The sequence below is a fragment of the Pectinophora gossypiella genome, unplaced genomic scaffold, assembly GCF_024362695.1.
Source record: "Pectinophora gossypiella unplaced genomic scaffold, ilPecGoss1.1 Pgos_35, whole genome shotgun sequence".
Classification (NCBI taxonomy): domain Eukaryota; kingdom Metazoa; phylum Arthropoda; class Insecta; order Lepidoptera; family Gelechiidae; genus Pectinophora; species Pectinophora gossypiella.
Window position 1 is genome coordinate 68,634 of NW_026063245.1, and position 21,822 is coordinate 90,455.

Here is a 21,822-nt window from a genome sequence, read left to right on the forward strand (position 1 = left end):
CAGTCCATGAGGTGAGACGCCGCCCCCGGCGCCGGCGCCCGCGTGGCCCGCGCTGACCCGTGCTCGTGTCCGCAGCATCGGCGCGGTGGCGGACCGCAAACCTCCGCCCCCGATCCCGCCGCCGCCGGGCCCGCCGCCTCCCCAGGACGTCGTGTGCGTCCCGCAGGACCTCCACTACGTCAACTTCACCGTCGGCGAGCTGTACACGGTGAGTGGGGCGGAATAATATGACGAGGATCTCGCGCCTACGGAAAATGACCCGGGGGCGGGTGTTGCAGCGGACGTTGCGGCTGGTGAACATGTCTAGCGCGGACGTGCGGCTGTCGGTGCGGCCGCCAGCGCGGCGCGAGCTGGACCTGCAGCTGGGCGGCCCGCTGGGGCTCACGGCCGGCGCCCGCCTCGAGCTGCGCGTCTACTTCCGGCCGCGCGACATCCGCGAGCTGCACGACGAGGTGCGCGTGCGCGTGTCGCGGGGCAGCCGCCTGAAAGTGCGCATCGCCTGCTACATGCGCCCGCCGCTTCTCGAAGGTGAGCGCCCAGGGGAATATCGCGGGAGCGGTTCGATCCGGTGGTGACCGCCCTCTCCCCCTCAGTGCTCGTCCCGAACCTGTCGTCGTCGATGATATCGTGCGCGGGCGTCGTGGACGTGGAGGGCGGCGCGCTGTCCGCCGACGGCGAGACGGTGGACCTGGGCGCGCGGCTGCTGGGCGACACGCACTGCGCGCGGCTGCTGCTGCGCTGCAGCGCCGCGCACGCGCGCTTCTTCGCGGTGACGGAGGAGGCGTGGCGCCAGCGGGCGGCGCAGCTGCTGGCGGGCGGCGCGCTGCGCGGCGGCGCCTTCGCGCTGTGGCCGGCCAGCTGGCGCGGCGGCGGCGCGCTGCGCGGCGCGGCGTGGTGCCGCGCGAGGGCCGCCGGGCTGCAAGAGCTGCGCCTGCAGCTGCTCAGCAGCACGGCGGCCGCGCGCCCGCTCACGCTGCTGGCCGACGCCGTCTACTTCCGGCCCGACCATCTCAAGCTCCAGGTGCGACCGCTGCCAATTTGTTGATATGTACGTCCGTGTGGTTTTTTCGGTGACTCTTTGTTCGCCTCCGTTCGCAGGCGCACGTGAAGGACTACGACATCTGCAGCGACGACGACCCGGCGTGCGAGTATTACGTGCACCTGGGTACTGCGTTCCCGGGTCGCGCACTCTCTTCGACGATCGTCTTGCATAATAGCAGGTGAGTCGACCGCTCTATCGCGTAGCCTGGCGCCTGTCGCGGTGTAACTTTATGATTGATATTAATGATAATTTTCGAAAATATGTGCGGGCGGGCAGCCCCGTTAGTTACTGCTTTTACTGGAGTGTTCGCGTGTGGGGCTCGTGCTCGTGCTGGGTGGAGGAGCGCGAGACGTGGCTGGGCGCGGAGGACGACCCGGAGCGGCTGTGTCCCGGCGCGGCGGCGGCGCGGGCGAGCGAGCTGGCGGCGGCGGAGGGCACGGACGCGGCGGACGGGGCGGACGCGGCGGAGGACGCGGCGGACGCGGCGGCGCTGCGCGTGGAGCCAGCGCACGGCACGGTGGCCCCGCGCTCCAGCCTGACGCTGCACGTGGCCGCGCCCGACGTCGGCGCCGCGCTAGGCACGCACCGCGCCGTGCTCCTGTACGTATACGTTACTACATAACATGTACAAATCTTCATACACACATCTTGCTTCACTTTGCTAGGTACTTCGACCTTGACGATATTAATTTTACCGATTTCCATTTCATGAATTTAGTGAAATGTGGTGATCGGTTACATTAATATTGGTAACGCTTCGATCACCTAGATGAATTGATGAAGACATTTTTTTTAACTTGGCGCCTTGACGAAACCCGTGAATGAATTTTATTTCAGATTAATGTTGAAAGACATTCCGAGAGAAAGTTTCTCACCGGACTGTGAGCCGACGGTCGTGTCGTCCACTATCGTCCCGGTGGAGCCAATACCTGGTTTTGAGGTCAGTGCCTTGATGTTCGGTGTACGAGCGCGCCGGGCGTGAGCCGGCGTGTGACGGCTGTGACGACGTGTGTCCGCAGGAGGCGCAGCGCGAGGTGTGCGAGGTGCTGGTGGCGCAGCTGGAGGTGTGGTGGCACGTGGCGCCGCTGCGGTTCCAGCTCGACCCGCCGCACATCGACCTGCCGCACTCTCGCAGGTGCTGCATTACTATTTGACTAATTCGGAGGTCAAAGAAAGTAGTAGTAATGTACAATAAAGCCATAAAATTGTGTAATGCGTTGTTGCGTGTTACGCCAACCGCAGAGTATCGGAGGTGGAACTGATGCTGCGGGCGACGCAGCTGTTCAGCGGCGGGGTGACGTCGGCGGCGTGGACCGTGTCGGAGCCGACCACAGCGGCACGAGCCGTGTCGGCGCCGACTGCGCTGCCGCCGCCCCTGACGTTGGGCAGCGACCAGCCCGCGCTGGTGCCGCTGCGCCTACCGCTACACGTCGGGGACAATGCTGCGCCGCACGACGTAGTCATTACGTGAGATGCCATTATATCGTTCATTCATCTTGTTCTTTTATGAGACAAGCTTACGTCTATTGCCTTTGCAAATTCAAACCTTCTCGTGTTAGAAACATAATTTGTCAACACATACCGTTAACAGTTAGAATCGAACGATGCAGCGTTATGGTGTTGTTAGATTGTAGCGTGTGATGTGATAAACCGTGGTGACGTCGTGGCCCGTGCAGGCTGCAGGCGGCGGGCGGGGAGTGGGCGGCGTCGAGCGTCGTGAGCCCGGCGGCGGCGCCGCGCGGCCCGCGGCTGCGGCCGGCCCGCGTCTGGCTGGGGATCGTGCCGCCGCGCGCCGCCCTGGCGGCCGACCTCTCGCTCGTCAACGACACCTACCAGGACGTGAGCCGCTCATACGATATACCGGCAGGATCGGCATGCTCTTCCATATAAAATGAACGGACTCGGTTGCAGATCTACTGGTGGGCGGAAGTGTTCCGGTGGCACGGCGAGAACCCTGTGGCGGAGGCGTGCCTGGGGCGGCCGATGTGCGACACGTGCCACGAGCGCCGCTGCTCGTGCCGGCTGCTGCGGCCTGCGGGCGGCGCGCTGCCTCGCGGCGACCAGGCCGCGCTGCACTACTCCGTCAACGCGCCTGACGTCAGTGCCGACGACCATCGGGACAGAATTACGCTCGATGATATTTTCACAGCTCGCAGTGGAACAGTTGAACAGTGGAACAGTTTTCTTGTCATTTTTTACTGTTTTCGTAGAGGAGGAGTCGCTTTCCAATATTTCCATACAAGACGAGCCGAACTCGCGTACAGGGGCTACAGTGATGGTGGTGTGGCCGCAGGAGGAGGGCGGCGTGGCGACGCTGGCGGGCGCGGCGGGCAGCGCGGCGCTGCTGCTGTACCGCGTGCTGGCGCCGCGCCTCGTGCTGCGCGCGCGGGCCTGCGCCGGCGCCGCGGCCGGCGGGGCTTGCTGTCAGTTCACCTGCTCTACGCTTTATGTCTTGCTTATTTCGGAACCTTCTGAAGATCGAATGAAGCCAAGTAGTGACGCCGGTTGTCGCTGGTCTGGTTGCAGGTACGAGCTGTGCGATATCGGCGTCGGCGGGCGCGGTGCTGCGGCCGCTGCGCGCGCTGCTGCGCGGACACAGCTCGTGCTACACGCTGCGCGTCAGCAACCTCACGCCGCTGCCGACGCGCGTCAGCTGGGAGCCGCCGCCCGGTGAGCGCTCGGCTTAGTGGCTGAATGCCGACTTCCTCTTTAACAACTTATCGGAACCACACGAGTGCGAGCGCCGCCGCCGCCATACCGCAGCCGGTGCTGCGATCTCTATCTATACTTTAGCTTTTGTTGCAGAGAAAGAAGATCACTTGCGTATCATATTTATTCCGAACGAATTTGACGTCGGCGGCCACGAGCAAGTGGATGTCCATGTGCGTATTCTAGCGATTACCGTTTTTACGGTAAAAAACAGGACCCTATTACCTACTGAGACTCCGCTGTCCGTCCGTCCGCCTGTCACCAGGCTGTATCTCATGAACCGTGATAGTCAGATAGTTGAAATGTTCACAGATGATATATTTCTGTTGCCGATATAACTACAAATACTAAAAAACAATAAAATAAATATTTAAGTCATATTACAATAAACGAGATTTTTTGTTCGTTTTGGCTCAATATTCATGACAATATTGTAGACGCTTAAAATATTCACAGAATATTTAGTTTTTCTAATATTACATACATACACATACATACATAAACTCACGCCTATTTCCCACCGGGGTAAGCAGAGACTATAGAATTCAATTTGCTTCGATCCTGACACACTTCTAATATTCTCTTTAAAAATTATTAAATTAATGTACAAGGAGGGCTCCCATACAACAAACGCGATTGTTTTGCTCTTTTTTGCTCGCTAAGTATCAATAATGGCAACAGGAAGGTACTTGAAATATTATTTACAAAATATTCAGTTGAATTTTTATTTTAATAATAAATACTAAAAGGTCATTTTTGCCTATTTTTGCTGGATATCAAAAATACCTAAAGAATCTACGGAACCCTTCGTGAACGAGTCCGATTCGCGCTTGGCTGATAGGTATATCTTCTAAAATGTTGTAGATACTCGAAGGAGCAATATAAATGATCTGATTGATCGATTGTTAGTCCTTAAAATTTCTCGAACTGAACCTAAAATTGGCATATTTCTCCAGAAAACTCTTATAGTTATTTAATAAAAGTTTATATTATTAGGTATTTATTATGTTTGTCATGTCCGTATGTCAGAGTACAGGAGCACAGAGTTCCGGAATGATTGTGCTTATGACTAGCAGAGGTGCGTATGCGCAGGTCCGCGTGTACGCGGGCCGCGTGTGCTCGCGCCGGCTGCACGTGCGGGCGGCCGCCGTGCGCCACGCGCCGCGCCCGCTCTGCGTGCTGCTCGACGCCGCGGTGCACGTCAGTACCACTACCACACCACGCACACACTATATACTACCTACTTTCACTTTCATCTATGTGCTCGTTGATCTCAACTCGAATAACGAACGAACACAATAATATTGAACAAGCAGGTAATCTGTCGAAGAGAATACTGAGAACTAATGTAATGTATAATGTAGTGGAATGAGCTTCGTAAAATCCGTACCTAGTTTGTTTTTCATTGTTCCGGATGCGGCGCGAGGGGCGGGGCGGGGCGGGGCGCGTGCGATGAAATGTCAATCTTCGTTACGACTAAACGTTGTCTCGTCAAGCTCGAATTGCTAAAATTGCTTTCGAAAGGGATTTCTGGATTTGAAATGAATTACACGTCTAGTACAGTGAAAGTAAATAAAGATAAAAAATATAATAATTCAACTTACAATATTTATTAGTCAGAATATTTATTGGCAGGGCCTGGAGGTGGAATGCTGGTTGCCGACGTTAGACGCCAGTGTGTGCGTGCGGCTGTCAGAGGTACATACACACAGACACGTAAACAGCACACACACACGTACTCATTTACAGAGTGTAATGTGAAACCTGTAAAACTAGACATGGATTGTATTTAGTTAGTAGTCGTGTCCCCGGCTGTGGTCCCCGCGCTGCTCGTGAGTGTCGGAGTAGTTACATTTAGCGACAACTCTTTCCATTAAACTGGCGGTTCAAGTTGCGGCCCCAGTTTGGAAACTAGGTACGTTTTATTCGTCCGAGGAGCAGTTCTTAAGTAACCACAAGCCGCGCGGGTGCCGTGTAATTAGCTGCCTGTAATGAGGCAACTGAAACGCGTGGGTACGTTAAGACTGTGTGTACTTGTCCCTTTTGAGGCGTCCATAATTCATAATCATTTTTTCGCAATAAAAATGGTATAACAGTTTGCAGTTGGTCAGCATTAAACATTTGGTCTACATTTTTAGTTATTTATTTATTTATTTTATTTATTAATTATTTAAATTATAACATGCAAATAGCAAAATAAAATAAAATGGATAATTTGAATGTCAATGAGTACATTAATTATAAAATAATAATAAAATAAATTACAATGTCACATTACACATCACATTAGAAAGAGGTCCATCGTTTCACCTACTATAATATTTTATCGCACGAGTATAGTTGCTACTTACAGCGAGTGTGGTCGTCACGGAAAGTGCAGTAATTGTAACTAGGTATAATGCTGTATAGAGCTTCCTTTCGTTGCTCTAAATGCGGTAAGTAGATACTGGAGTGATAGGTGGTCGTAAGCCGACATGCAGCGTGGCGGCGCGGCCCCGCCGGTCGGCGCCGACCACTTACAAACTTTCACAAGTTGCCCCGCGCCACACTTTAATGTTCCTACTTTGTCGGACACTTGCTGCGTCGTGCATCGTTGCGCTCGTCAGTCGCGTTTATGGATATTGTATAAGTACTATCTTGTTATATTAGTAGGTGATATTGTATGGGCCCGCTGCGGTATTGTGATGCCTTTTGCGGTTTTTATATATATGATGAGTATGTTTTTGTGTTAACGTATAAGAATAGGTACATTGTTGTTATAAATGAAACTACGTGCGTTCAGAGCGAGGCCGTTTATTGCACTGGCGCAGCAGTGTTCTCCAAATACCTACATGGTACCTAACTTACCCAACATCCCTCCACCTTAAATCCTTAAAACTAAAAATAAGGGCTATAATCAAACCGCGGAATATCTCTTAATCTTGAACGCCACCCTGTGCCTGCTGCGAGTCCCGGAAGCTCGGCGGGCCCCGGTGCTGGAGGCTCGGCTGTGTCTGCTCCCTCTGATGTCGTGCCACACTCTCTTCCCGAGACTCTGTCTAATACCGATCCTTCCCCACTAGACATTTCTTCTCGCATTGCCTCTGAATTGGTCGTTCTAGGTGCTTCCGAAGGTGATTGCAATAACTCCCATTGTAATTCTTCACCGCATGACTTGGCCTTGGCGTCTGCGGTCTCTGAAGTCACTTTTAACTTGTATATCTGATTCTTATGCTTTTTTATTTTTTGGTTAAGTTCTGGTATAAAAATTTCGAATAAACTGTTTCCAATCTTGCTCTTTATAATTCCTTTATACCATCTGTTATGATTATTAAGTTTTACTAACACACTGTCACTTATATCTAGATTTACATTTCTATTCCCTTTGTAATACTTAGTTTGCAAACACTGTTTCCCTTGAACAATTTCATGTAGTAAGGTATGTGACGGAAGTGACGTTGATTTTTCCGTGTGAACGTTCAAGCCATCCAGTCTTGTTCGTAAATTACGTCCAAACAATAGCTCCGCCGGTGATTTATCCGTCGTTGTGTGTTTAGAGTTCCTATATCTGAATAAAAATTCTAATAAACGTCGGTTAATATTATTTATGGTTTTGCCTTCTAATAATTGACTTTTTAAATATTTTTTTACAATTTTCACATATATCTCTGCCTGACCATTGCTTGCTGGATTATATGTCGGCGAAGTTACATGTTTTATCCCATTAAGCGTACAAAAATCCTGAAATTCCCTAGACGTGAACGATGTCCCGTTATCAGTTACTAAGACACGCATTACCCCAAACCGAGACATAATTTCTTCTAACTTTTCAACAACAACCGCCGTGGAGTAATTATTATTCAATGGAAAACACTCTACCCACTTCGTGTAGGCGTCTACAGCAATGAGGAACATTTTCCCATGTAACGGGCCAAAGAAATCTAAATGTACTCGGTCCCACGGGGCGCGAGGGAAAGGCCAGGGCGTTAATGGTACGCGCGGAGGATTAGTTTTTAGTTGCATACAGATTTGACAACCAGATATTCTAGACTCAATCTCTAGATCTATATTCGGCCACCAAAATCTAGACCTGGCTTCGGATTTCATTTTATTAATACCTAAATGCGTTCTATGCAACTCATCTAAGATCCTGTTACGTAAACTAAAAGGAACTACAATCTTATGTCCCCTCATAATCACCCCTCCCTCGAATGACAAGCCATGCCTACAGTTGAAAAACAGATGCAGGTCCTTGTCTGTGATCTTTTTAGGCCACCCTGATAATATTAGGTTTTTTACCGAACGTAAAAGTGTATCTTTCTCTGTTTCAACTCGCATTTCGCTTAACGTTATAGGCAAATCTCCATCCGTAACAAAACAAATGTAAGTAGCTGTATCGGCCGGCGCGTAAACCGGTTGCGGTGACGTGTCCGACCAACTATCAGCCGGCGGCGATGCGCTCACAGCTGATCGACTTAGATAATCGGCACAGTTGTTGGCGCTTTGTACATATTGAATCTCATAGTTATAGCTATTAAGGAACAACGCATACCGCTGTAACCGATTTGCTGTGACTTCGGGGACTCCTTTATGAGGATGAAAAATAAACATCAACGGTTTGTGATCTGTACGGAGAATGAAAGGTGCTTCTAATCCGTACAGATATTGATGAAATTTACGAATTCCAAAAATAATAGCCGTTGCCTCTTTTTGGATTTGGCTGTAACCTTTTTCAGCACTATTTAGGGAACGAGAGGCGTAAGCTATCGGCCGTTCGACTTCGTTTTCTACTTGTGCTAGTATCGCGCCTAAACCTGTGGGGGACGCGTCTACAGTTAGCACTAATTTAAGAGCCGGATTGTAATGAGCTAAAACTCTTTCCGACGCTAATTCTTCTTTAATCCGTCTAAAAGCTGATTGGTGCTCCTCTGTCCAACGCCATTGGACTCCCTGTTGCAAAAGACGATTTAAAGGGTTAAGAATGGAAGATGCATTCGGCACAAACCTCCTGTAATAATTAATCAAACCCAGGAAAGACTTTAATTCCTGTACGTTACTAGGTTCCTTTGCCATTAACATTGACTTGATCTTCTCTGGTGATTTATGGACTCCATTTTTATCAATAACAAATCCCAGATAAGTCACATTATCCATAAACAAATGACATTTATCTTTGTTCAGTACCAACCCCGCGTCCTGCAACCGACTAAAAACTTGTTCTAATCTATCTGAATGTTGTTCCTTTGTAGTTCCTGTTACTAATACATCATCCAGTAGACAGATAACCCCATCGATACCCTGTAATAACTCCTCCATCGTTCTTTGGAAAATGGCGGGCGCGCTAGAAAGTCCGAACACCAACCTTTTAAATTTAAATAATCCTTTGTGGGTGTTTATTGTTGTCAACAATTGAGATTCCTCTTCTAATTTTAATTGTAAGTAGGCCTTGCTTAAGTCTAACTGCGAAAATTGTTGCCCACCATGTAATTTGCTAAATAATTCATCTGTTTTTGGTAAAGGGTACTTTTCGATTTGTAACACTTTATTTAAGGTTACTGAGTAATCCGCGCACAACCGTATCTCTCCATTATGCTTTAAGACAGCGACCGTTGGACTCGCAAAATCGGAATGGTCAACCGGTTCTATTACATTTGAGTTTACCAACTTATCGAGTTCCTTTTCAACTTTGTCCCTCAACGCAAACGGCACCGGCCGTGGTCTAAAAAAAATCGGTTGACTATTCGGCTTAAGCGTTAATTTTACGTTAAATTTATTTAAACAACCTAATTTATCAGAGAACAGGTGAGGGTATTTACTCTCATAATAATGTACCTCCGACTGTGCCGCACAATAATTTACCTTACAAAGTTGTAATTTGAACGCTGATAAGAAATCCCTACCTAATAGGGCTGGCCCGGCATTATTGACTATATAAATATCAAGATTCTTCGTTTCTCTTTCATATGTAACAGGTATGTTAATACTACCAACTGTATCTAGAATTTCTCCCGTATACGATTTTAAAACTATTTTCGGAGTTATTAAAGGAAAATTTCTAAAACGAGATTCGTAGATACCGATTGGTATTGCAGTGGCACAAGAACCGCTGTCAACTTCAAATTGTACGGTTTCTCCCCCCACAACGACGGACAACTTCATGGCCTCACCACGAACACTACGAATATTATAAATGTTCACGTCCTTACCGTCATCATCGTTACTTCCGTCAGAAGATTGAACTTGTAACATATTTACGCGCTTATCGCTTTTACACATGCGCTTTAAATGGCCCTTAAGCCCGCAATTTTTACACTTGTAGCCTTTAAATCTGCACTTTTCGGCACTGTGATTTTTATACCCGCATACTTCACACTGTACACCGTTAGACGAACTTGCAGCAACCCTATACACGTCCGCAAGTGCGAGCTGCGCCTGCGCTGTACCCACCGCCGACGCCGCCGGCGCCGACTCTGACTGCCTCGCCGCTTGTCTCGCGCTGTGTACCGACACAGCTATGTCGAGTGCTTTATTCAGCGTCAACGCTTTCGGTTCTTCTAAGAACAATTTATTGCGTTCCGCACCAGGTTGCATACCCAGTATAAAGCGATCCCGCAACATTTCATCGACAACTGAACCAAACTCGCAATCCGTAGACAAGCGACGAACTCGTGCGGCCCAATGTGCATATTCCTCGCCAACCCTCTGTGTCGCACTGTGAAAATGGTGCCGCTCCGCAAACAGAGATTTTTTTGGCAAAAGGTGCTTGTCTATTGCAGTTATAATCTCGTCATACGACAACTCCGTCACTGTTTTCGGAGCAATTAATTCGCGTACCAACTTATACGCCGTTTCGTTGAGTGCGCTGAGTAACACAGCCCGGTGCCATTCGCTCTTCGAAAATTCCTTGCTTTCTTGTTTGACGGTATTCACATCTAACCAAATTTTTAATCTTTCCTTAAAAACTCGCCAATCACTTCCTACTTCGTAACAAGGTAAATTCCCGATAGCACTGTTCATTATGAATATTTATTACAACTTCAACTTTTATTGCGTGAGTAGGTATGTAATTAAACCGATCGTCGCCACGTGTTATAAATGAAACTACGTGCGTTCAGAGCGAGGCCGTTTATTGCACTGGCGCAGCAGTGTTCTCCAAATACCTACATGGTACCTAACTTACCCAACAATTGTCAAATGTGTAATGGTGAATGCGATGTAGTAAAGCAACGGCAGTACCACAAAGCTATCTCCCACACACATACCTACATATATTATTGCAGGTGTACAGGGAACATGTTTATGCAAAGAACAGGTGCTCGTAAAGGTGGAGACGGGCCGCCGAATGGTTTACTGTCCATTTAAAATTCTATTTGTTTATTTTCCTGTCCGAGTCACGCGCTCGGATGAATTGCTTTTTTATTCCGTCGCTCGGGACGGGACACATCCCTCGTCGCTGAGGTACAAAGTTGGGGGAAGATTGACGACCGCTGCAACGCTCTACTGCAGCACCAGCCCGCCAGTCTCACGCGAAAAGTAATCTTGATATCGATGTCAAACAAACTAAAAAAATGTATTTGTCCCGCTCGACGCAATTTAGGAAACGAACTTTTCTAAATTGATTCATGGATATTTGCTTCTCTACTAACACGTGCACTAGCGTCGCGGAGTACGGCCGTGTATCGTATTACACTCGTATTGGAGGCGTGCCTCCAGCGGTGCGCGGACTGTGTGTGTTGGTTGCAGCGCGAGCAGTTCCCGTGGTCGGCGCCGCTGCCAACCACGCCGGCGCAGGCCTTCACCTACGAGGACGAGCGCCGGAGACACGCCCGAGGTAAACAAAAAACACAACTTTTGTCATCACGTCATGAACACGGGAAGTTTTCAAATGATTTTTTGTACTTATAGCACTGACCCGTCCTTAGGAAATCTCATAACAGAAAATTAAATCGAAAAAGTCTGACTCGGGTGGAACATGGACAGTATGAGGACCCGGTGGTGTGGCCGTTAACACGCTGGTGTCAGCTTGTCATTAGCTGCGGATTCAAGTCTCATCTGAGTCACACTTTTTCGATTTAATTTTAGCTTCCTGTCAGTGTCATTTTTCAGTAAACTTTTTCGTATCTTGTTTTAATATAAACTGAGAAATGTGTTGATCCGCAGGGAGTCGTCGACATTGTGTATTATATTGTTCCCGTCGTTATTATTTACATGTTGCGTGTGCCCCAGAGGACCTGTGTCAGTGCAAGACGTGGATGGAGTGGGTGGCGCCGCCGCCGAAGCCACCGAAGCTGTGGTTTGAGACGCCCTCCGTCGAAGTAGGTGAGCTGGTCTAATACGTTTCTAGTAAACTTAGCATGACATGGTGTTGATTTGTTTGTCTCATGTTTAAGCAAATAAATTATCTTTATCTTTTATCTTTTTTTACATTTTAGTACTTAAGTACTTATATAAAACGTGATAGTTGTCTGCAACAAGTTTTTGTCGACCATGGTACTCGTATGCTCATGGCAAGACGGGAGAGGTACTAATCAAGCTGACTCATTTTGCCAATGAGGCACTTGCAGCCTCCCCGCTCTCGTACCTCAGGTGGCGCCCAGAGTATACCGGGTACAAATTCCACTCTCCAGATTCATTTTTGTCCTCGGGAGTCAGTAGCGCAACTATGGAGTAGCGCTATTACGGCGTAACATAACTACGGCGTAGAACAACTCCGACAGACGGTGTTTTCTGTCTGTTCATCTGTAATCTTAAAATGGTACAGTTGTGTTTATCGACGTGTGCGCAGTCCGCGCTCCGCCGCCGCTGACGCGCGTGTGCCCGTGCTGGCGGTGCCGGGCGCCGGCCGCGCCGCTGCCGCGGCCGCCCGCGCTGCACATGCGCCGCACGCCGCTGAGGACCGGTAACCAGCCACGGAGCTCACACCCCTCTATACTTCCCTCGGCCTGCACTCAGTAGCGGGCGTAGAGATCGTTCTTAAAAGAAACATGTCTTCTCTTCGACGGGTGTTTATTGTCTAACTTACACTAATTATCTGTGTGTTGTAACCGACCAACGTGTGACCGGCGACGAAGATGACAGTCGGTGTCGTTGTTCGATGTCCCGTCGACTCGTCATGCGTACCTAGTATAACGTGCGCCCACCCCCACAGAGCGCGTGTTGCGGCTGCGTGTGCGCAGTGTATGTGGTTTGCCGGCCAAGTGGGCGGCGGCCGCGCGGCTCGGCACGCAGCCGGCGCCGAGGACCCTCGCGCCCGGTAACAACACGTGATACGTACACGCTACACAACACTACAACACGTTATATCCATTCCATTGCTAGTAGTGCTTCTCGATGACGTTTGGGTTTGGTCTTAAGAAAAAGAAAAGTTTTCGTAATAATGTCACGAATTAGTGGGACTTTAAGTTTTTACTAAACTAAGGATTGTTAATTATGTAAATCAACGCTAACGAGTTTGGCACTTAAGGACCGCTAATTTGAGACAGAGTGTAATCACAGCGCACCAATGGTTTACGCCTGACTGTAGCGCGGCAGGGACGGGAATAGGCCGCTAACGTAGGTGGCGGCGCCACCGCGCGGGTCGCACCGCCGCCGCCGCGCGCCGCTCACCTTACGGCTCTCGCGTGACGTCATCGCCTCCGCTCCTGTTCCATGTACTCGGTCTGTTCTAGAGGGCCATAGTTTGGTACGGTCCATAATAACTTGATACAACTTTGCTAATATAAGTTGATAGCGGTAAAGTTTCCCTCGTTATTCTGGTTGAGAGGGATTCGATACACTTGCTCTGTGTATCCGGTGGGGGGCGGTGGGGGGGGCGGCGGGCTCATTAGCCGCGTAGTGTCCGGTGGATGGTCCTCTCGCTGGCGAGATCCCGCGGCGCGCGGACGGCGGCGGCGGGTCCATCTCCTTCGTTGTTCGTTAAACCACTTAGCGCCGCTCAAAGACGGGTAATTTCCTCCAACTTGCTCGATGACAAGCCAATTACTGCGATGATTTACTTACCTACTTATTGGAATTAGTATTTTTCATCTTAGGATCACTATTACATTATAATCAATGTACAAGTCATCCTCTGATTTTATTTTCTGTATTTGGTAACGGAAAATACTTTTTTATTTTAACTCGAAGAAGAAATACGCGGTTGGCGAGGGGAGGATTGTACCTAGCTGTGGGTCGTATATAGGCTATTTACGTCGTGTTATTAATTTTCTGATTTATGCATTGGAACATACTCGTAATATACTTACGTTTGTTTTTTCAGTATACGTTAATTCCTTGATAAGTGTATCGGCGCGAGTACTTGAGGTCGCTGGAGCCGGCGACGCGGGGCTTAGTTTGTGCCATTTGCGCCCATCCTCCCCGCAGCGATACATTGTAGTTTATGTTACGAGTTCAGTAAACGTCGGCTGGCGGGGACTATCGGGATCAGTGGGAAATATTGTTACTAGGACCTGAACGTTGTCGCTCCACCACGGGTTGTTATCGAGACGTACGCGGAATTTGTTTCATTCCTAGTTTTGCCGTCCGCTCCACAAACTGCCCACGGATGCACGAGCATGTGGTTTAACGACTGGGTGGTACCAAGCTGGTCGTTTATGAGCGAATTTTGAATATTTAATAACAAAAATGTGCATGAAGCGTAATGGTCGCTAGCGGTTCAGTATAATGTTGTGTCAGATGCATGGTCTGCCCGCGTGCGGCCGAGCGGGCTGGGCGTGCAGGTGACGCCGGCGCAGGGAGAGCTGCGGCCGCGGCCGGCCGCCGCCGGCGCCCCCCCCGCCGCCACCACCGTCGCCGTCGCCGCCTACGCCGACACCTGGGGGCTCTACCACGACCAGGTGTTGCTGCTGGTAACTAACACACTTACTTTAACGCGACTTAACTCTCTCACTCCACGATGTTACGTTTGTCACTGAAGTGTATTTTCCTTCTCCAATAGCTTACGTTTATCTTTCGCTTCCTAATAATTTATTAAGAGCCGGGTAATATTAGATTTATAGCGCTGAGATACTTAGCGGAGGGCGCCTGGAGCCGGGGTATGTAGATAGCCGGGGATACGTCGCGGGTCGCGGCTCGCTGTGACCACGCTGCGGGCTGCGTGCAGATGTAGGTAACTATAATAAGTAATAACAGATAACCTCTTTAAGCTCCAGGGCGTAGTCAGATATGTTCACTTTATACTCCCTAACGAGTTCTTATACAAATATGCTATATTCTTTCAGCTCAACTTGTGTCTAAACGGAAAATGCTTTCCGTTAGCAATTGTCTGGATTAAGAGCGGCGTAAAGAAAATTATATTAAGTAAATGGCCCGTGAAATAAGTTGAGACGCGCGCGAGTCTAAGCAGCTTGTTTATAGCGCGGTTGGTCTAGCCTGCAGCTGGTATTATATTCTTTTTACGGCGGCGAACTTGTTCTCAGAATTTCATAATCTCTGCTTACCCCGGTGAGAAATAGGGTTGAATTTACGTATGTAGGTAAGTTCTCAAGGATCATGTACCACCCAACACGCCAACTTCTTTCACATAATATTCGCGCGATTATACTAGTGCCGTTTCCTTGACAAACGATGTTGATATTGGGATCTGATCCAAACGATATAAGAAGGTTGTCCTCTGAGTATGTCACTGGAAACGTTTCATGTAGTATTTTGTTCGACGTATGTTTGACTGTGAAAATACCATGTAATTAATAAAATATTGTATTATGTAGTTATGATGTAGAGAACTCCCGGGCAGGGTGTGCAGTAATTAGTCGGAACATCTCTCACCGTTTGGGCCGCGGCCTCAGGGAGTGGTTGTACGTTAATCTAATTACTGGAAGTGGTAATATGTGGCGCGGGACACGGCGCGGGGAGATGCCGCTGTCAATCGAAAATAAACAATAATAGTACATTGTACGAACGACGTACGCACGTCTCTCTGCGTAAGTATATTATTCAGGATGATGCTTGAGTGCGGACGGGAGCGTGTGACGTGTACGGGGAGTAAAGTGTGGTGGTTGCAGGTGGAGGCGCTGCCGCCGCTGGTGCTGGACCTGTGGGTGGAGGCGGTGGGCAGCCCGCTGCAGTTCGCCCTGCGCCCGCCGCCGCCTCGCGCGCCGCTCGACGAGCACCACTACACCGACGAGCCGCCCACACTATGGTTATTAACACTATATTTTACACGAAAAGGAACAACCTACTCAACCTGTACTGTAGAAAGTTAATAATCTCAAATGTTCTTTAGATATTACTTAAATTTGGGTTGAGAATTTTCGAGTTAGCGTTTTTGGAGATAAGTGGGGCCGCATTGCTTGCTGCGCCGTGTCCGGTAAGCGATGCGAGTATTTTTTTGTTCGGAGACTCGATTGTCTGATTGTATTCATTATTCCTAAAAATGTCTGCTGCGCGGACTAAATGCGTACGTAGTATCATAAACAGTCTTTTAAATTAAAGTTGGACTAAAATACTTAAATATTGTCAAACTCAAACTCAAAAATATGTTTAATCATTAGTAGTAGGTAGTAGTTTTTATCAGTAGGTAACATAGTTAAGTACCTACATTTTGAAGCGAACGTCTCAACCGTATCTACTGCAGCTTCGTACCCTGTTTCGTATAGCCGAGGAAAAGTAGCTGCAAGAAAAACCTCGGCACAGGGCTTGTGCCTACAAAAAATGTGGTAATACAATTTCAGGAGGTATAATTCCATAAATCCGGGAGTGAATTCGGGCGTTATTTGGCACAATTGGTTCCGGCCAATTACCGCGCGCTGTAAATAATGCGCGCCGCGTGCGTGCCGGTGACGATTTTGTATGGAACCAAATTGAATTATTACATTTACGTCGTGTTATTGTCACATTCTGTTGAACCGCCCCATCGCCCGTGGAATGTTCTTCTAGATCTAGCTGTTATATATAGTTCTGCCAGGACCTAGGACGTCCCAATCACATAATGTTTACTCCCCGACGCTCCTTCTGGGAGAAAAATTATATTATTATCAGTGAGTTGTCAGTCAGCGGGCCTTGAGCCGTACATAGTTGTTAAATGAATTCGTTTTAAGATATACTTACCGTCGCATCGTTATCACATTCTCATGATGTGTATTCAAAGTAGATTCAAAGTAAATAAAAAGTGAGTGTCGAATGTCAAGCAAGTAGTTATAGTGATAATGTGCTCGAAATGTGCAGGGTGTCAGCGCAGGACCCGGAGCACACGCTGCACGTGCGGAACACGTCGCGGGCGCCGCTCGCCGTGCACGCTTACGTGCTGCGCGACCACGGTGGGTGACACGCACACACGCACACACACACACACGCACACACACACACACACACACACACACACACACACGCGCATCAGCGTGCCATTATCGTCGCTCGATGTGATTCCATTGTAATTTTCCGATGTTAATGCAACTTGAAAATGAAATTAACCGTAAAATTTAGAATCAATTACGAAGGGATCGAACGACTTGGGTGGGAGTGGAGAGAAAATTAAAAAGCGAAATATTGAGTAAATGGCGACCCGGGTTACGAGCGTTGCTCCGCTGTCGCTGTGGGCCGCGGCTGATGGTCGGCGGAGGACTTTTTACCGTTTACATTCAACCTATTCAAGGGACAACCTAATTTCGGCACTGTGGGTCAAATACAGGGAGGTTAAAATTGCCACATCGAACAATTCATCTAAGAAAGCAATATTGCAATTTGACATTTGCGCATATAAAAGTAAGTGCGCATTGCAAACAAATGTCAAACAGCAATATTGCTTTCTTTGACCATTTAAACCCCCCAGATGTCAAAAATTATTGTAAAGCAGCTGACTTCTAGAGTTTAAACTAAAAATACTCTTTCGTATGTTGTTAAAGAGGTTGTCTTACATTGCGTTTAAAATATTATAGATTCTCCTCTATTACAAGGTAACTCATCTGCCCCCAAGTCACTCACATTTATTCACACTGCCGATAGCAACTGAAAAGTTCCCCATCTCGTGCCGCAAGCGTTGTCACATTGGAAGCGGCCGTTAACCATGCGCGCGCCGCCTCCGGGGCTGAATGATTAACTTGCCCCGCGCGAAACTATTGCAAGCGAGCGGACCACTGCACCGAGCATGCGAGGATACACCATTGAAAATATACCACTTGTCGCTAAGGAAATCTTTAATCTTTTGCCCGTCAAGTTGATTTGTAGTTATACAGCGGCTTCCTGTGTGACGCTAAAGTATTGTTAAACCGTATCCTTTACCGACCAAGAAAGCTAGTCTTAGTCTCGGGTAAACTAAAATGAGGAATGTTATATAATTCCGGCTGCAGTCAAACACGCCATGCGCATTAGGTAGCGAGTGCTGAATTAAATGTATTCACTTGTTGAAGTTGGACGGCGACCGTCTGAGAGTCTGGATTTAACTCCATTATTCATATTAGACTTGAAATATCTCATTGTAGAACTACCTAGTTCATGTCACTATATTATATAACTTGTAGTAGTTTTATTGTCGTCGGCGCCCATTTAATGTACCGATGGCGTACCAACTGTTTTATCCTGTCAGTGAGTAAAGCAAAGTAATTAACGTTAATACACTCTACTAGCCATTGAATCTATATCTCCATTCATAGTGAACCAACACGAAACATTGATTATGATTATGAGGTGCATAGCGTTGTAGTTAAGTTGTTTGCGTGCAGAGTACGTGCAGGACCGGCTCCCGTTCCGTGTGTGCGTGCGGCTGTTCGACGTGGCGCCCGCCACCTGCAAGTGCAGCGGCCTCTTCCAAAACGACGACGACTGTAAGTGCTACATAATATGTTGTACCACAATTTTACAACAAGTTTCTGACGCGTCGTCTAATGTGAGTAATCTGGAAGCGAACGCGGAGTGGCGCATGAAGACAATAAACATTTTAAACCTATTGAAGTGCTCTACTTGACCGAACGCACAGAAGCGTACTCTGCTAATATTTTATAGCAAAAGAGCGCGATCAGTTTGATATTTTCCTGCGAGCTGGATGCTTCGCGATAACTTTCACGTTGAGTTTATGTTGCTTGTGTGTCCAGCGATGTCTAGCGTTTGCGGTGAGCAGAGCAGCAGCGGCGGCAGCGCCGGCGTGGAGATGGAGATGGACACCGGCGTGGAGCTGTACTTCGCGCCCGACTGCGGTGTACAGGACGGCGAGTACTTCCAGGTAACCAGCCTCACCGGCCATACTCTACCACACCATGCTTTACTCCCACCGCTCTCCAGACCGGGACAACAACGGGAGGTCTGCGATCTAGCATATTCATAGGTCAACTATTGGAGTCCCCTTCAGCAGTGCACACTGGGGTATTGGAGCAGTTCACAGCCTGAACCCCTGCTTATGAGCAGCAACATTTTATGATCATTCTGAATGTCGAGTAACGGCTATTGATACAGGTGTGGCCGCGCCAGCAGCAGGTGGCCCCGGGCGAGCGCTGCAGCTGGCGCGTGACGTGCTGCCCGCCCGCCGCGCCGCCGCTGCTGCTGCCGCCGCACACGCTGCTGCTGCGCACGCTGCCGCTGCAGCCGCGCGGGTACACAGCAGCTACTTTTGTCCAGGATTTGTTGACCGTCTGAGTGAGATGCAGAACCTCAAGAAATTCTTTTACGGCCTTACGGATTCCAGCGTGTCGAAATAGTTTCCATTCCATGAAACAGCTCTCCCAGTAGATATCGTTTCTCGGCTGAACTCTTTTTAGAAATCTTGTAGACCTAGTTATATCGTAGTATGATGAGAAGTTACAAAATCGTATGAGTGGAGGTTGTCGATGCAGGCCGGGCTGGTTCCGCCCGGAGCCGGCGGTGTCGCTGGTGCAGCTGCGAAGTGCACGGCGTGGGGAGGGCCAGCTGCAGACCTCGCACGATACGCTCGTCGTGAGGCTGTGTGCGCTCGCGCTGCCCACCGGTGACGTCTTGAGGTGAGTGCACTAACGGAACGACCGCCTCCATGCGGGAGTTCGTGATCGCGGTACGTGCGTCCGCAGGGTCCGCAAGCACATGTACGTGCGCAACGTGGGCGACGGCGCCATGGCGGTGACGGCGCGAGTGGCGCCGCAGCCCGACGGTGCGGCCGCGCTGTGGCACGTGCTGCGCGGCGCGTGCGGCGCCGGCTGCGCGGGCGCGGCGGCTGCCGAGCGAGACGTCACGGCCGCGCTGCAGCTGCCGCCGCATAGCGCGGTACAAGTGACGGTGGAGGTGTCCGTGCGCGCGGACGACGTGTGGCCCGCGCCGGCGGCGGAGGGGTTGGAGCGCTCGAGCGCCACGGAGCCGCCGGGCGCGGCCCTCGGCGTGCTGGGCGAGGCGCGCGGCGCCGGCGGCGCGGCCGGCGACGCGGGCGCCGTGTCGCTGGGGGGCGCCAGCGTGACGGCCGCCCGGCCCGGCTACGACGACACGTGCACCTACAGCGGCGAGCTGCTGTTCCACGACGACTACAACGTGCTCAAGGCAAGCAAGCTTTATATTGTTTCGAGTATGGAGGAGGCCTTTGGCCTTGTTACACACACTCTTAACAATTTCTAATATAACATAAACGCCTGTATCTCGGAAGGGGTACGCAGAGGTGTACAGACAATTGACAACAATATCCACGTTAAATAATATTCATGGTAATACATCACAGTTAATAGTTAATGCACCGATATATCGCAGCTGCGCGGTGTAACACATGAGTAATATAATACATGACGAGGTAGTAGTTACCTCATATTGTAATAGCATAAAGTTATGGTGTAACGCGCTGGACGTAGGTACATGCAAATATCTTCTTCTTCTATCGTGTGGGTTGTGATATGTATTACCAACCTCATCAACCCTGGTGTCAGGAGTACAATTGAGCCGCCAAAATCCCCTGACATGGCTCATGTAACGACTAATAACTTACATCAGTAAGTAGTAATCGGTACCAACGGCTTAACGTGCCTTCTGAAGTATGGATCATCTTACTTTCGGAAAATCAGGTGATCAGCCTGTAATGTTCTAACCAAACCAGGGATCACAAAGTAGATTTTGTGGTACGTCCCCACTGGGCTTCGAACCCGGGACCTCTGGATCGTGAGGTTGAAATCACTTTTTGTTAGCTTTTGCCTATAGCTTGCGCTAATGCTTTATTAATCACGCGAGCGAGATAGATTAAAAAATATGTTGTGTACCGTCATTGCGACGCGACGGTGCCGTGTCACGCCGCCTGTACGACGTGCCGACCGTGTCGCACCACGCCATTCGTACTGTGTCATGTCGCACGTACCGTGTCAGGTGTCACGTGTAGCTCGTGCCGCAGGCGGTGCCGCTGCTGCTGCAGCTGGAGCTGCCGGTGCTGCGCGTGACCCCCGACCACTTCGACTTCGGCTACGTGTGCGACGCCGACACGCGCAAGACTTACTTCACCGTCACACATTCTAGCCGTGAGTTTGTAATGAGCGTCAACTTCCAGTAATATCGCTAACGATAAACGTGGTTGAATATAAATAGAACAGTATATCGTTTGGTATACACCAAACAGGCACGGAGACTCTGACGGTGTGGCTGCAGTGGTCGGGGTGCGAGGACTTCAAGCTGCGGCCGTCGCGGCTCGTGATCCCGCCCGGCGGCGCCAAGCGCGTCTACCTCATGTACAACGCGCGGTGAGTGTCGCCGCGCTGTCCGCGTACTGCCCCGGCGGGCGTGTGACGTGTGTGTGTGGCAGGTGGACGGGCGCGGTGGCGGAGGGCGCGCTGAGCGCGGCGGCGGGCGGCGCGGCGGGCGCGTGGTGCCGGGCGGCGGCCGCCGTGCGGGCGCGAGCGTCGCGGGACTTCAAGTGCCACCTGGCGCCGCACGACCACACGGACGAGCCCAGCCTGCTGCCCGATATACTGCACTCATAAAACATCCTATAGGGACGCACCCCGCGGGAATCGCGACTATATGATTCTTCTACGCACCTATTATGAACGTTTTAATATAAAGTTACATACTTACATTTTTTATACTTTAAAAACATGGACTTCGATCGCCCGAAGTTGACGGTCGACAGACGCCTAGTCCTAGTTATTATTCATTAGACAAATAACGTGGACCACGTTGTCCAGATGAGCTTGCGGCGTACGATCACGAGCGTATCTATCGCCGCG

General features: G+C 49.8%; 3 protein-coding genes across 4 annotated transcripts; 2 read left to right on the top strand and 1 right to left on the bottom strand.

Moving 5' to 3' along the window:
* Positions 1-6,530: 6,530 nt before the first annotated feature.
* On the bottom strand, positions 6,531-10,909 carry LOC126381099 (uncharacterized). 2 transcript variants are annotated; one of them, XM_050030635.1, is made up of 2 exons: positions 9,937-10,909; positions 6,531-7,138 (listed from the first exon to the last, which is right to left on the bottom strand). In XM_050030635.1, exons 1-2 carry the CDS (start codon positions 10,745-10,747, stop codon positions 7,125-7,127), a joined length of 825 nt encoding a protein of 274 aa, XP_049886592.1. In that variant the 5' UTR covers positions 10,748-10,909; the 3' UTR covers positions 6,531-7,124. The 2 variants fall into 2 exon arrangements, with proteins under 2 accessions (XP_049886592.1, XP_049886591.1); XM_050030634.1 differs by having other exon boundaries at positions 6,531-7,146.
* Positions 10,910-15,661: 4,752 nt separating this feature from the next.
* On the top strand, positions 15,662-19,294 carry LOC126381090 (uncharacterized). Its single transcript, XM_050030625.1, has 5 exons — positions 15,662-15,869; positions 16,895-16,986; positions 18,388-18,489; positions 18,757-18,884; positions 19,115-19,294. The coding sequence occupies exons 1-5, from the start codon at positions 15,670-15,672 to the stop codon at positions 19,292-19,294; spliced, it is 702 nt and encodes a 233-aa protein (XP_049886582.1). The 5' UTR covers positions 15,662-15,669.
* On the top strand, positions 19,151-21,576 carry LOC126381092 (uncharacterized). Its single transcript, XM_050030626.1, has 5 exons — positions 19,151-19,635; positions 19,702-20,161; positions 20,994-21,117; positions 21,216-21,336; positions 21,399-21,576. Exons 1-5 carry the CDS (start codon positions 19,469-19,471, stop codon positions 21,574-21,576), a joined length of 1,050 nt encoding a protein of 349 aa, XP_049886583.1. The 5' UTR covers positions 19,151-19,468.
* Positions 21,577-21,822: the final 246 nt, after the last annotated feature.

Bases quoted from the DNA above. Each gene is read 5' to 3' on its own strand.
- LOC126381099 (XM_050030634.1), bottom strand. From the start codon at position 10,747: ATGAACAGTGCTATCGGGAATTTACCTTGTTACGAAGTAGGAAGTGAT. The intron at 7,147-9,936 runs GTAAGGACGTGA...AAATTGTTCAAG, and splicing joins CGGAAGTAACGATGATGACG to GGAAACAGTGTTTGCAAACT.
- LOC126381090 (XM_050030625.1), top strand. From the start codon at position 15,670: ATGATGCTTGAGTGCGGACGGGAGCGTGTGACGTGTACGGGGAGTAAA. The intron at 16,987-18,387 runs GTGGGTGACACG...GTTTGCGTGCAG, and splicing joins TTACGTGCTGCGCGACCACG to AGTACGTGCAGGACCGGCTC. The intron at 18,490-18,756 runs GTAAGTGCTACA...TTGTGTGTCCAG, and splicing joins CTTCCAAAACGACGACGACT to CGATGTCTAGCGTTTGCGGT.
- LOC126381092 (XM_050030626.1), top strand. From the start codon at position 19,469: ATGAGTGGAGGTTGTCGATGCAGGCCGGGCTGGTTCCGCCCGGAGCCG. The intron at 21,118-21,215 runs GTGAGTTTGTAA...TACACCAAACAG, and splicing joins CACCGTCACACATTCTAGCC to GCACGGAGACTCTGACGGTG. The intron at 21,337-21,398 runs GTGAGTGTCGCC...TGTGTGTGGCAG, and splicing joins TACCTCATGTACAACGCGCG to GTGGACGGGCGCGGTGGCGG.